The following is a 15,349-nucleotide window of genomic DNA, read 5'->3' on the forward strand; positions in this document are numbered from 1 at the left end:
AAATGACAATGGTCCCAAAAATGTGTCAAAATTGTCTGAAGTGTCCGCCATAATGTCGCAGTCACGAAAAAAAAATCGCTGATCGCCGCCATTAGTAGTAAAAAAATAATTTTTTTATAAAAATGCAATAAAACTATCCCCTATTTTGTAAACGCTATACATTTTGCGCAAACCAAGCGATAAACGCTCATTGCGATTTTTTTAACCAAAAATAGGAAGAAGAATACGTATCGGCCTAAACTGAGGAAAAAAACTTTTTTTATATATATTTTTGGGGGATATTTACTATAGCAAAAAGTAAAAAATATTGAATTTTTTTCAAAATTGTCGCTCTATTTTTGTTTATAGCGCAAAAAATAAAAACCGCAGAGGTGATCAAATACCACCAAAAGAAAGCTCTATTTGTGGGGAAAAAAAGGACGCCAATTTTGTCTGTTAAAGCGACGCAGCCCCGAATCGCAAAACCTGCCTAGGTGCTTTAGCTGCATTTTGGTCCGGGTCTTAAGTGGTTTAGCTGCAACTGGATAATCTTGAAAAAGATAGCCAACAAATACAGATCCGAATTGGTTCCTCTACTAAACCAATGCCTTGTACAAAGAATACTTAGAACATTTCAATAAACATATTAATTAAAAAGGAGAACACGATTTGACAAGATAAATTTGCTTTTACAGAAGGCAAAGCCAACAAATGGTTGAATTGAAATGGCAGAAATAGAACAATAAAAGAACAGCTGCTTCCTTTGTGGAACATGAAAATGTAGTATATTCACCTTCCGGCTTGTCCTCTTGTTCCCCGTCTCCACAAGTTTCACATTCTGGCAACAAGAAAAGTATTTGTTAGAACAAAAGATCATACAAGGGTGATGGGTTCGCGGTTAAACAGGATCCAAAAAGCGGATAATGGAACAGCACAATTCATCTTCACATTTATCTATTCACAGGTGTCAGGTAACGTGCAAGGAGATGGAATACCACACTAATCTTATCACTGATTTTTCACACAGTCACATGGTACAAAAAAGACTAGTTGAATGAACCCAAAGATCTTATCGATCAGATATTAACCCCATTGAATGCTTAAAGTGGAGTTCCACCCAAAAGTGGAACTTCCGCTTAATCCACTCCTCGCCCCCTTACATGCCACATTTGGCATGTAATTTTTTTTTGGGGGGGGAGTGGGGGCTTCAGGAGGAGTGGGACTTCCTGTCCCACTTCCTCCTTCCGCCGAGGGGCTGCTAAGGCGAATAAGCCTAATCGCCTTTCTGCAGCCCCTCCCTGTAGGCGATCACCTGGGACATGTGACAGGTCCCAGGTGATCACCTGTCCAATTGACGTTCGCACATGCGCAGTGACGCTTGGCCGTGAAGCCGAAAGCTGTCACGGCCGGGTGCCCACACTTGGAATGAAGACGCCGGCCGGAGAGGGGGGGGAGCAGCGGAGCCCCGGCCGGCGCGTCGCTGGAACGTGGAGCAGGTGAGTGTCTGTTTATTAAAAGCCAGCAGCTACACTTTTTGTAGCTGCTGACTTTTAATAAACATGAAAACTGACAGGAACACCTCTTTAACCCCTTCCCGTGGCTGCCTCCAGGGCATTTAACTGGATTGAAATGCCGGAAGGACCGATATATATGGTTGTCACAGCCGTCACATCATCGGAAAGCTCCTCATCACAAGTATGCATCGGAAGCTTTCCATTACATGTTAGCCGCTGTGCTAGTAATACGCAGTGTATGCACTCTCAGCACAGTAATTGTTTTACAAATAGACGCATATATGTGCCCGTTCAGTGTTAAACCCCACCCACCAAAAGACTGCATATATGCGCCATGTCGGTGGAAAGAGGTTAAAAGAGAATATTGACACCTTTCTTAAACATATAATCAGGTAAATTGAGGCCATCTCTGTGCAGAGCAGCAGCTGTTCAAATCTAACTAAAGAGCTACATTTCACAGATTAGGGCAATAACCACAACGTCACAATGAAACCTGCAGAGAAAGGTGGTAATACCACGGTTACTGACAATAAAAACTATATGAACATATGTGCTTTGTCACTTGTAAAATCCCTTTCTCTGCGTTCATTGACGTACAAAGCTTTGCTTCTCATGCATGACTGATGGGATTTATAGCGGCACCTGCAGGTGTAAGACACCTCTACTATAGGCAAGCCAGTTAGTCACAAAGCAGTCTTAAGGCTCGTACACACGGTCGGACAAATTCGAAAAGTTACAGATTTTGAAGTTGGTTGGCCAAAAGTCCGACCGTGTGTATGGGGCATTAGAAGTCAAATCTCCAAAATAGGGTTAGGTTCTGTGCCTATCAATGAACTCAGAGAAAGAGATTTAATGGTGAGTAACTAAAAAAATCCTGTTTTTTCTTTCTTCAACCTATGGGAGCTAAAGACAGAGTGACAGAGAGAAATATGAAGAGCAAACATTTTTTTCTGTACAACGTGCAGATGACAAAGAAATTTATGAGACCAGTCCCTTGAAGTATTCATTCCCCTTTTTTATGTGATAGACCAACACAAAGTGGCACATAATTGTGACGTGAAAGGAAAATGATAAATGGTTTTCAAAATGTTTTACAAATAAATATCTGAAAAGTATGGCATGCATTTGTATTCATCCCCCCTGAGTCAATACTTTGTAGAAACTCATTTTGCTGCAATTACAGCTGCAATTTTTTGGGGATGTCTCTACCAGCTTTGCACATCTAGAGAGTGACATTTTGCCCATTATACATTGCAAAATAGCTCAAGCTCTGTCATATTGGATGGACTTTGACTGGGCCTTTCTAACACATTAATATGCTTTGATCTAAACCATTTCATTGTAGCTCTGGCTGTATGTTTAGGGTTGTTATCCTGCTGTAAAGTGAACCTTCACCCCAGTCTCTTTTGCAGACTTATACAGGTTTTCTCCTAAGATTGCCATGTATTTGGCTTCATCCATCTTCTTATCAACTCTGACCAGCTTCCCTGTCCCTGCTGAAGAAAAGCATCCCTACAACATGATGCTGCCACCACCATGTTTTATGGTGGGGATGATGTGCAGTGTTAGTTTTTCCGCCACACATAGTTTTGCTTTTAGGTCAAAAATTTTAATTTTGGTCTCATCTGACCAGAGCACCTTCTTTCACATGTTTGCCGAGTCCCCAAAATGGCTTTTCACAAACTGAAAACAGGACTTCTTATGCATTTCTTTCAACAATGGCTTTCTTCTTGACACTCTTCTATAAAGGCCAGATTTGTGGAGAGCACAACTAATAGTTGTCCTGTGGACAGATTCCATGGGCCTCTTGACTGCTTCTTAGTGTTGAGCAGAATATGCCATATTCGATTTCGCGATATATCTCGAATATATATTCGAATATTCGAGATATATTCGCTAAATTCGAATATTCGTGATATTTTATCGAAATTAATTGATTGCGATTTTTCGCTATTGCGAATGCGAAAATAATTGCGATTTTTTAATAACTACGGTAGGAGCGCTCTGATTGGCTTAGAATATTCGTGATATTTTATCGAAATATCGCAACATGCGAATGCGATATTTATTGCGGAATTTCGAGATATGCTGGAGGAGCGCTCTGATTGGCTTAGAATATTCGTGATATTTTATCGAAATATCGCAACATGCGAATGCGATATTTATTGCGGAATTTCGAGATATGCTTGAGGAGTTCTCTGATTGGCTCAGAATATTCGTGATATTTTATCGAAATATCGCAACATGCGAATGCGATATTTATTGCGGAATTTCGAGATATGCTTGAGGAGTTCTCTGATTGGCTTAGAATATTCGTGATATTTTATCGAAATATCGCAACATGCGAATGCGATATTTATTGCGCAATTTCGAGATATGCTGGAGGAGCGCTCTGATTGGCTCAGAATATTCCTGATATTTTATCGAAATATCGCAACATGCGAATGCGAAATTGATTGCAGATATTTCGAAAACTGCTGTAGCAGCACTCTGAAATCGAATATGTATGATATTTTAACCGAAATACATATTGCGATTGCGATTTTTCGATCGCGCATGCGCAATTGCGCGAACAACACGCGACCATTTCCTGGAGCCTTGCCAGTTTCCAACTTATGATCGCAGCGCAATATTACAGCAACATGGTTAGAAGCAATTTCACTAAGTCTGAGGAAAAGTTGCTGATTTGTGTAAGTATTTTGACCACTGTTATTTCATCATCTTCAACTGCATTTAAGTCTAGTTTAAAAGTTAGTATATATGATCAGATATTAGTATTTAACCAAAAATGTGTCTCCTGCTTTTACAAAACTACAAGTCCCAGCCCAGCCCAGCATTTTAGTCTAGTTTAAAAGTTAGTATATATGATCATATATTAGTATTTCACAAAAAATGTGTCTCCTGCTTTTACAAAACTACAAGTCCCAGCCCAGCCCAGCATTTTAGTCTAGTTTAAAAGTTAGTATATATGATCATATATTAGTATTTCACAAAAAATGTGTCTCCTGCTTTTACAAAACTACAAGTCCCAGCATGCCTGGACAGCTGCAGACACCCTGGTTGGCAAATGTGTATTTAGGCACTTTTCCTTGTTATTTAGCATAATGAATTTAAAAAATTTTTGGACATAGGACGTATGCGAATGTCCTGACTTCAGTGTCCTCAAGGCCCAAGGACGTTCGAATACATATTGCCCTTTAGATGTTGCAGAACTACAACTTCCAGCATGCCTGGGAATGCTGGCACTTCTAGTATTGTAAGTTCTGCAGGCCCCCATTTTTCAGGCCTTTATGCACGGGTCTCTAAACTGTGGCACCCTAGATGCAGCAAAAGTAAAATTCTTAGCATGCACTGACAGACCGTGGCTGATGGGAGTAGTAGTTTTGCAACAGCTGGAGGTGGACTGGTCTTGAAACCCAGAGTTAGGTAACAAACCCGTAGTGTTTTGCAACCATTCTGCCTCCAGCTGGTTATTTTCTGTTGAAAAGCCTGTGGCGTGCAAAACACAACCCAAAAACTCCACCCGGTGCAAGGAAAAATTTGCACACACCTAAAGAGTGACATCACAAAAAACTGCGACGGTTGCATACGTCAGTGGTCCTCCGAAAAGGTCCCGTCTCTGACCCCCCGGGGCGTTAGGCTCCTAGGCTCCTGACAGGGAAAAGAGTTACTGTGGTCCATACAGCCGAAGCCATATGGACCCATCTCGGTCCAAGCAGCGCAATCAACACGCGAACAACACGCGACCATTTCCTGGAGCCTTGCCAGTTTCCAACTTATGATCGCAGCGCAATCACACAGCAACATGGTTGGAAGCAATTTCACTAAGTCTGAGGAAAAGTTGCTGATTTGTGTAAGTATTTTGACCACTGTTATTTCATCATCTTCAACTGCATTTAAGTCTAGTTTAAAAGTTAGTATATATGATCAGATATTAGTATTTAACCAAAAATGTGTCTCCTGCTTTTACAAAACTACAAGTCCCAGCCCAGCCCAGCATTTTAGTCTAGTTTAAAAGTTAGTATATATGATCATATATTAGTATTTCACAAAAAATGTGTCTCCTGCTTTTACAAAACTACAAGTCCCAGCATGCCTGGACAGCTGCAGACACCCTGGTTGGCAAATGTGTATTTAGGCACTTTTCCTTGTTATTTAGCATAATGAATTTAAAAATTTTTTGGACATAGGACGTATGCGAACGTCCTGACTTCAGTGTCCTCAAGGCCCAAGGACGTTCGAATACATATTGCCCTTTAGATGTTGCAGAACTACAACTTCCAGCATGCCTGGGAATGCTGGCACTTCTAGTATTGTAAGTTCTGCAGGCCCCCATTTTTCAGGCCTTTATGCACGGGTCTCTAAACTGTGGCACCCTAGATGCAGCAAAAGTAAAATTCTTAGCATGCACTGACAGACCGTGGCTGATGGGAGTAGTAGTTTTGCAACAGCTGGAGGTGGACTGGTCTTGAAACCCAGAGTTAAGTAACAAACACGTAGTGTTTTGCAACCATTCTGCCTCCAGCTGTTTTTTTCCTGTTGAAAAGCCTGTGGCGTGCAAAACACAACCCAAAAACTCCACCCGGATGCAGTGAAAAATGTGCACACACCTAAAGAGTGACATCACAAAAAACTGCGACGGGTACATACGTCAGTGGTCCTCCGAAAAAGGTCCCGTCTCTGACCCCCCGGGGCGTTAGGCTCCTGACAGGGAAAAGAGTTAGCAATGCATATCTCCCCTATACGTGTATCCTGTGTTGTTAATAATATATTCATAATTATGCAAATGATAATGGCTGCTATATTTATGCAAAAAAGGTGGCGACCGAAATGGCAGGATATAAAATCTTTCATGTTACCCCTGTCATTGATTAATAAGGCGAGAATGCTTCCAATTGTTGAATAGCATACATTTACGTCATATATCCATAAGGCTGTCAACAGAAGTATTACAATATACTTTGTTCTTCATCTTGCAGAAGTTCCTGGAAACAGGATACGATGAGCTGCGGAGGCAGCCAGAGAAAAGGGCTTTGGTCAGCGCCCTAATCGCTGACTTTGGCGGCCAACATGACCACAAGGCAATTGTTAAGAAGTGGTCTGACCTGAAGAGGCGCCAAATGGTTCAGGTCAGACGTCTTCGGGCTAAATATCATCCAGGTAAGTTATTGTTGACAGTTATGTTTTTTTTTTAAAAAGTGTATTTTGTGCGTGAACTCGAAAGAGAGAGGAGCCGGCCTGCAGGAGTTGGGAGGCCTCCCCCAGAGGCAATCTGCCACCTTTCTCCATGCCCCGGTTGGCAATGGCGGGTGTGAGGGGGTCCTCCCAACCCAACCTCGCATAGCACACCCACCAGGGGCGGGGCTGAGACCACCAAACTCAATTCACAGGTAGCCGAGAGCGGGATCCGAACCCCTAGCTGCAGAGGTGAATCACTTGTCAGTGCAGTGGCAATCGTGTGGAGCCACCGCAGCTCCTTTGGTGACAGTTATGTAAGGTCATATGTAATTCATGTAAGGTCAGATGTTGTTAACCAAGATGCCATGTTGTGCTAACATATATCACCACCGGCCAAGGTATTCATAGTACTGTTGAAAAAAGACATGGGACAGCAGACAGGAACACAGAAGTTATGTGGGAACATAATTTTCCCATTGCTTTGCATGGGACTTTAAAGAAAAACCCCGACCATGGCAAGTGGGGGTGGGTAAGGTTTAAACCACCTATCCTATGTTTGTGGCTGACATATAAGTAACCTGTGTGCCAAGTTTCATATAAATATCTTTAGCCGTTTGTACGTGATGCTGGAACATACATACATACATACATACATACATACATACATTTATGCACACACACACGTTGAGTTTTATATATATAGATTACCACTAAATTCCTGTGTTAGGAGTGGGGTTGTTATAGTAATCCCGTGTGCTCCATCAGGCCCTTTTTTTAACATGAGATGGTCTGAACAAAACAAAGGAGACAAAAACAGCTCATTTTAACATGGTTGCATCCCAGCTCACGCTCAGTCCCCTGTAGTGCCCACAAGACCCTTTAATATAACATTGTCCCATTGGTTAACTGTCTATATAAATCAATTTGTATTCATATACAATACAGCAGAGTACACAGAATTTGCATACGTCATTAGAAAACATTTTTATAATATATGAACATTGTGTTATTATAGGAGCTCCAATGCCAGTTATCCGCGCCAAGCGCAGAAGGCGCCAGGCCGATGAGGAGGAGGAGGAGGATGCGGCAGAGGAGGATGCGGCAGAGGAGGAGATGGATGAAGAGGAGCAGCCAGGGCCCTCCCACTCCCCAACCCCAGCTCCTGCTGAGGAGCAAGCTGAGGAGCTTCCCCCCCCCACCACCCCAACTTCTCAAGCAGAAGAGCAGGAGGAAGAGAGCGGTCCTGTGAGCCTCGTTCAGGAAGGTAAATATGTGCACAATGATTAATAACATTTCAACAATAAAATGTAGATATAAAAATGGACAACATATAAAGCGCACCTGTCAGATTGTAGAACCATAATATGGTATTGATGCTAGAAGTATACAGGTAGTGCATAATTATTAGGCAAGTTGTATTTTTGAGGATTCATTTTATTATTGAACAACAACCATGTTCTCAATGAACCCCAAAAACTCATTAATATCAAAGCTGAATTTTTTTGGAAGTATTTTTTAGTTTGTTTTTAGTGTTAGTTATTTTCGGGGGATATCTGTGTGTGCAGGTGACTACTATTACTGTGCAGAATTTTTAGGCAACTTAACCAAAAAATAAATATATACCCATTTCAATGATTTATTTTTAAAAGTGAAACCAATATAACATCTCAACATTCACAAATACACATTTCTGACATTTAAAAACAAAACTAAAACAAATCAGTGACCAATATAGCCACCTTTCTTTGCAAGGACACTCGAAAGCCTGACATCCATGGATTCTGTCAGTGTTTTGATCTGTTCACCATCAACATTGCGTGCAGCAGCAACCACAGCCTCCCAGACACTGTTCAGAGAGGTGTACTGTTTTCCCTCCTTGTAAATCCCACATTTGATGATGGACCACAGGTTCTCAATGGGGTTCAGATCAGGTGAACAAGGAGGCCATGTCATTACTTTTTTTTATTTAATACCCTTTCTTGCCAGCCACGCTGTGGAGTACTTTGACACGTGTGATGGAGCATTGTCCTGCATGAAAATCATGTTTTTCTTGAAGGATGGTGACTTTTTCCTGTACCACTGCTTGAAGAAGGTCTCTTCCATAATCTGGCAGTAGGACTGGGAATTGAGCTTGACTCCATCCTCAATCCGAAAAGGCCCCACAAGCTCATCTTTGATGATACCAGCCCAAACCAGTACTCCACCACCACCTTGCTGGCGTCTGAGTCGGACTGGAGCTCCCTGCACTTTACCAATCCAGCCACGGGCTCTTCCATCTGGCCCATCAAGACTCACTCTCATTTCAGCAGTCCATAAAACCTTAGAAAAATCTTTCTTGAGATATTTATTGGCACAGTCTTGACGTTGCAGCTTGTGTGTCTTGTTCAGTGGTCATCGTCTTTCAGCCTTTCTTACCTTGGCCATGTCTCTGGGTATTGCACACCTTGTGCTTTTGGGCACCCCAGTGATGTTGCAGCTCTGAAATATGGCCAATCTTGTGGCAAGTGGCATCTTGGCAGCTGCACGCTTAACTTTTCTCAGTTCATGGGCAGTTATTTTGCACCTTTGTTTTTCCACACGCTTCTTTTGTTTGATGATCACGCTTCAGAAGCTTTGCAACTTTAAGAGTGCTGCATCCCTCTGCTAGATATCTCTCTATTTTGGACTTTTCAGAGTCTGTCAAATCCTTTTTTGGCCCATTTTGACAAAGAAAAGGAAATTGACTAATAATTATGCACACCTGATATAGAGTGTTGATGTCATTAGACCACACACCTTCTCATTACAGAGTTGTACATTACCTAATATGCCTAATCTGTAGTAGGCTTTCGAGCCTATACAACTTGGAGTAAGACAACATGCATAAAGAGGGTGATGTGGTCCAAATACTCATTTGCCTAATAATTCTGCACTCCCGGGATGTGTTAGACACATAACAAGTGTATACACATGATAATGATTGATTAATAAGCAAAAAAAATTTTTTATTTATTTGGTAACGTTATTTTAAATCCAAATTTTTTTTTTTTTATATCCTAACAGTATCAGGAAAGATGAGGAGGCAGACCGCGCTCATAAAGACAACCCACCAGAGGATCCAGGCAAATCAGCGCCAGATCCGCTACCTTATTCAGCAAAATGTGCTGCTGGAGCAGCAGCAATTAAAAAATATAGAGAAGCTGGAGCGCCTTCAGAAGCTCAATCAGAGTTATATCTGAAATTATGTTTTTATTAATAAATATTATTTTTTGGAAATGTTTAATTTCTTTTTGAGATAGATTTGTAGGTTTTTCAACACATCTAACTTAACATCAAACAAATCAACATCAACACATTTAACTTCATAATAAGCAAAAACATTTTATACTATTATTTTATTTAACAGTAACCTAGGACAAACTAAAGCACACGACACAGACACGACGAACACAAAATAAACAGTTGAAAAATGAACATAACAAAAGCAACAATATATATATATATACAAAGAGAGAGAGAGGGAGAGCAAGAAAGAGAGAGAATGCAGATGAGCTCTTGCAGACAGCCCAATGGTTGCAGTATAAATGCCGCAAAACAGTGTTTAACATAAGGTTCATTGTTATAGTTACACTTGCTGTTTAGATCCGGTCTGGTAGCTTGTAGCGGAGGCTGTTGGTGGATCCGCTGTGCCAGAGAGGTCATGAAGCTTTACTCAGCATGGAGGCAGCAGCAGGAGTATTAAAATATAATATAACTAGACAATGCATTTCCTGAGGAAAATGCGAGTGGGAATGCTGAATAGCTTAATTGGTGAGCCCCTTGCCAAAGACATTCACCATAACCACTACACTATCTTTAGGACACACAGCTTCTTTCTCTATCTGCAAAGTATAGCGTATGCTGACTTCCTGGTCGCCCCTCCCCCCTCAATAGGTTTCCCCTCCCCCCCAGGTCAGTGAGGAGGAATATTGCACTGAGGTCAGGAAAGTGATTTATAGAAAGAAATAACATTACAAACGCTTTTAATTCACAGATCTAATACATGATTTAAGCCTCCAAACAAAGCTTAATAAATCCTCAAACGTACATGCAATTGATACAACGACTACACCGTTTGAAATACACGGCCCTTGTAAACGCATCGATATGAAATTTATGTAGATAAACTTAAAAATGTGGCCATGTCTGCGATTTAGAAAAGAGCGTCTTTGTGAGTTCTGCAGCAACATTTTTTAGATAATTTAACATGAGAGTCTATGAGACATAATTTCTGGCTGTTGCTCCAATAACTAAAACTAAAATACGTATCGCAGACTTGATCACATTGCCATAAACCAGACAAGCATAGCTACGTTTTGATATAAAAATTGTGTATGAAAAGTAGATCTTGTGGGCGTGAGAACAATTTGTTTCCCCTTTTTGTAAAGATATTTTTAATTACAAAGATCTAGAATGTTAAGGTCACATGACAGACTCTAAATCCCCTCCATAGGATTACATTATAACCTATCGCATTTTTGTGAAAAATTCGCAAAACGTAAATTGCGTTTTCACCAAAAAATTGTAAACAATAACGATCTGAAAAGTCATAGCCGGATAGCTAAATATTTTGTGACCGCTTTACAGTTTTTTCAGTGTCTGTAAGTGAAAGTATGAAGTAGCTGAAACTTTTGGCAGGGCATGTGAATTCAAAGGGGAAAAGGATGTTCTCATTGACTTCATTGTTAAAAAAACGGTCTTAAAAGCAAAAAATTTATAAAAGTGTAAAAAGTAGGAAAAAACTTGAACAAGTCCCATCATTTGCTGAAAGAGACGAACATTTTTACAGTTGAATGGTCTCAATAGCTGAAAGTATGCCGAAGTTACGCAGAACCAAAAAACGTAAGGAATAATAAGATTACTAAATTTACGGATATCAATACTGGAAATGTTTATTAAAGCATTCACACTAATTAAGATTAATACATTTACGGGTATCCATACTAGGAATGCTTATTAAAGCATTCCCACTAAGTATCACACAGGCATGATTTACAAGCAGTAGTGGTAATAGTAATACATAGCATAAAAACACTTGGGGAATACTTTACAGCATCAGTAGTGGTCATAGTAGTCAATAGTGTACCAAAAAATTGGGACACAGGTGTCTTGGCTGAGCTGTAATAGTAGTAGTAGACATTGACAATACAGTGTCAAATCACTCGGGCAAGAGGTGCCATGATGAACAGCAGTCTTAATAAGAGTATATAGGGTGTGAAATAACTGCTGACATAGGTGTCTTGACTGGGCAGCAGAAGCAGCAGTAGTAGTATTAACAGTAGTAGTTGATACAGAGTCATATCACATGGGCAGGAGGTGCCATGATGAACAGCAGTAGGAATAGGAGTATATAGAGTGTCAAATAACTGCTGACATAGGTGTCTTGACTGGGCAGCAGCAGCAGAAGCAGCAGTAGTATTAACAGTAGTAGTTGATACAGAGTCATATCACATGGGCAGGAGGTGCCATGATGAACAGCAGTAGGAATAGGAGTATATAGAGTGTCAAATAACTGCTGACATAGGTGTCTTGACTGGGCAGCAGCAGCAGCAGAAGCAGCAGCAGTAGTATTAACAGTAGTAGTTGATACAGAGTCATATCACATGGGCAGGAGGTGCCATGATGAACAGCAGTAGGAATAAGAGTATATAGAGTGTCAAATAACTGCTGACATAGGTGTCTTGACTGGGCAGCAGCAGCAGAAGCAGCAGTAGTATTAACAGTAGTAGTTGATACAGAGTCATATCACATGGGCAGGAGGTGCCATCATGAACAGCAGTAGGAATAGGAGTATATAGAGTGTCAAATAACTGCTGACATAGGTGTCTTGACTGGGCAGCAGCAGCAGAAGCAGCAGTAGTATTAACAGTAGTAGTTGATACAGAGTCATATCACATGGGCAGGAGGTGCCATGATGAACAGCAGTAGGAATAAGAGTATATAGAGTGTTAAACAACTGCTGACATAGGTGTATTGACTGGGCGGCAGCAGCAGCTGAAGCAGCAGTAGTAATATTAACAGTAGTAGTTGATACAGAGTCATATCACATGGGCAGGAGTTGCCATGAAGTACAGCAGTCTTAATAAGAGTATATAGAGTGTTAAACAACTGCTGACATAGGTGTATTGACTGGGCGGCAGCAGAAGCAGCAGTAGTAGTATTAACAGTAGTAGTTGATACAGAGTCATATCACATGGGCAGGAGTTGCCATGAAGTACAGCAGTCTTAATAAGAGTATATAGAGTGTTAAACAACTGCTGACATAGGTGTATTGACTGGGCGGCAGCAGCAGCTGAAGCAGCAGTAGTAGTATTAACAGTAGTAGTTGATACAGAGTCATATCACATGGGCAGGAGTTGCCATGATGTACAGCAGTCTTAATAAGAGTATATAGAGTGTGAAATAACTGCTGACATAGGTGTATTGACTGGGCGGCAGCAGCAGCAGAAGTAGTATTAACAGTAGTAGTTGATACAGAGTCATATCACATGGGCAGGAGGTGCCATGATGAACAGCAGTAGGAATAAGAGTATATAGAGTGTTAAACAACTGCTGACATAGGTGTATTGACTGGGCGGCAGCAGCAGCTGAAGCAGCAGTAGTAGTATTAACAGTAGTAGTTGATACAGAGTCATATCACATGGGCAGGAGTTGCCATGAAGTACAGCAGTCTTAATAAGAGTATATAGAGTGTTAAACAACTGCTGACATAGGTGTATTGACTGGGCGGCAGCAGCAGCAGAAGCAGCAGTAGTAGTATTAACAGTAGTAGTTGATACAGAGTCATATCACATGGGCTGGAGTTGCCATGATGTACAGCAGTCTTAATAAGAGTATATAGAGTGTGAAATAACTGCTGACATAGGTGTATTGACTGGGCGGCAGCAGCAGCAGAAGCAGCAGTAGTAGTATTAACAGTAGTAGTTGATACAGAGTCATATCACATGGGCAGGAGTTGCCATGAAGTACAGCAGTCTTAATAAGAGTATATAGAGTGTTAAACAACTGCTGACATAGGTGTATTGACTGGGCGGCAGCAGCAGCTGAAGCAGCAGTAGTAGTATTAACAGTAGTAGTTGATACAGAGTCATATCACATGGGCAGGAGTTGCCATGATGTACAGCAGTCTTAATAAGAGTATATAGAGTGTGAAATAACTGCTGACATAGGTGTATTGACTGGGCGGCAGCAGCAGCAGAAGCAGCAGTAGTAGTATTAACAGTAGTAGTTGATACAGAGTCATATCACATGGGCAGGAGGTGCCATCATGAACAGCAGTAGGAATAGGAGTATATAGAGTGTCAAATAACTGCTGACATAGGTGTCTTGACTGGGCAGCAGCAGCAGAAGCAGCAGTAGTATTAACAGTAGTAGTTGATACAGAGTCATATCACATGGGCAGGAGGTGCCATCATGAACAGCAGTAGGAATAGGAGTATATAGAGTGTCAAATAACTGCTGACATAGGTGTCTTGACTGGGCAGCAGCAGCAGAAGCAGCAGTAGTATTAACAGTAGTAGTTGATACAGAGTCATATCACATGGGCAGGAGGTGCCATGATGAACAGCAGTAGGAATAAGAGTATATAGAGTGTTAAACAACTGCTGACATAGGTGTATTGACTGGGCGGCAGCAGCAGCTGAAGCAGCAGTAGTAGTATTAACAGTAGTAGTTGATACAGAGTCATATCACATGGGCAGGAGTTGCCATGAAGTACAGCAGTCTTAATAAGAGTATATAGAGTGTTAAACAACTGCTGACATAGGTGTATTGACTGGGCGGCAGCAGCAGCTGAAGCAGCAGTAGTAGTATTAACAGTAGTAGTTGATACAGAGTCATATCACATGGGCAGGAGTTGCCATGATGTACAGCAGTCTTAATAAGAGTATATAGGGTGTGAAATAACTTCTGACATAATTGTCTTGACTGATCCAAAGGAGTCATGGGAGAAAATCATGTGGTCAGATGAGACTATAATATAATTTTTTGATCATAATTTCACTAACCGTGTTCGGAGGAAGAATAATGATGAGTACCATGCCAAGAACGCCATCCCTAATGTGAAGCATGGGGGTGGTAGCATCATGCTTTGGTGGTGTTTTTCTGCACATGGGACAGGGTGACTGCACTGTATTAAGGAGAGGATGACCGGGGCCATGTATTGCAAGATTTTGGGCAACAACCTCCTTCCCTGAGTTAGAGCTTTGAAGATGGGTCGAGGCTGGGTCTTCCAACATGAGAATGACCCAAAGCACACAGCCAGGATAACCAAGGATTGGCTCTGTAAGGAGCATATCAAGGTTCTGGCGTGGCCTAGCCAGTCTCCAGACCTAAACCCAATAGAGAATCTTTGGAGGGAGCTCAAACTCCGTGTTTCTCAGCGATAGCCCAGAAACATGACTGATGTAGAGAAGATCTGTGTGGAGGAGTGGGCCAAAATCCCTCCTCCAGTGTGTGCAAAGCTGGTGTAAAACTACAAGAAATGTTTGACCGCTGTAATTGCAAAGAAAGCCTACTGTACCAAATATTAACATTGATTTTCTCTGATGTTGAAATAGTTATATTCAGCACTGTAAATACATCAGGTCCGGGGCTTCATCAGGGAATGCATGGCAAGGGACCCTTCAGCGCCCTGAACCGACGACGGGTGCCAGAAAGTC

General features: G+C 41.4%; 1 protein-coding gene across 5 annotated transcripts in view; it reads right to left on the reverse strand.

The window, feature by feature from the left end:
* Positions 1 to 15,349, reverse strand: part of LOC120928427 (CUB and sushi domain-containing protein 1-like) — a 368,880-nt gene that overhangs the window by 48,580 nt on the left and 304,951 nt on the right. For all 5 annotated transcript variants that reach the window (XM_040339531.1, XM_040339530.1, XM_040339527.1 and 2 more), the window contains one exon: positions 773 to 817. In XM_040339531.1, coding sequence (XP_040195465.1) covers positions 773 to 817 — 45 coding nt within the window. The remainder of the gene's footprint in view (positions 1 to 772; positions 818 to 15,349) is intronic.

Source organism: Rana temporaria, chromosome 2 (assembly GCF_905171775.1).
Source record: "Rana temporaria chromosome 2, aRanTem1.1, whole genome shotgun sequence".
Taxonomy (NCBI): Eukaryota; Metazoa; Chordata; class Amphibia; order Anura; family Ranidae; genus Rana; species Rana temporaria.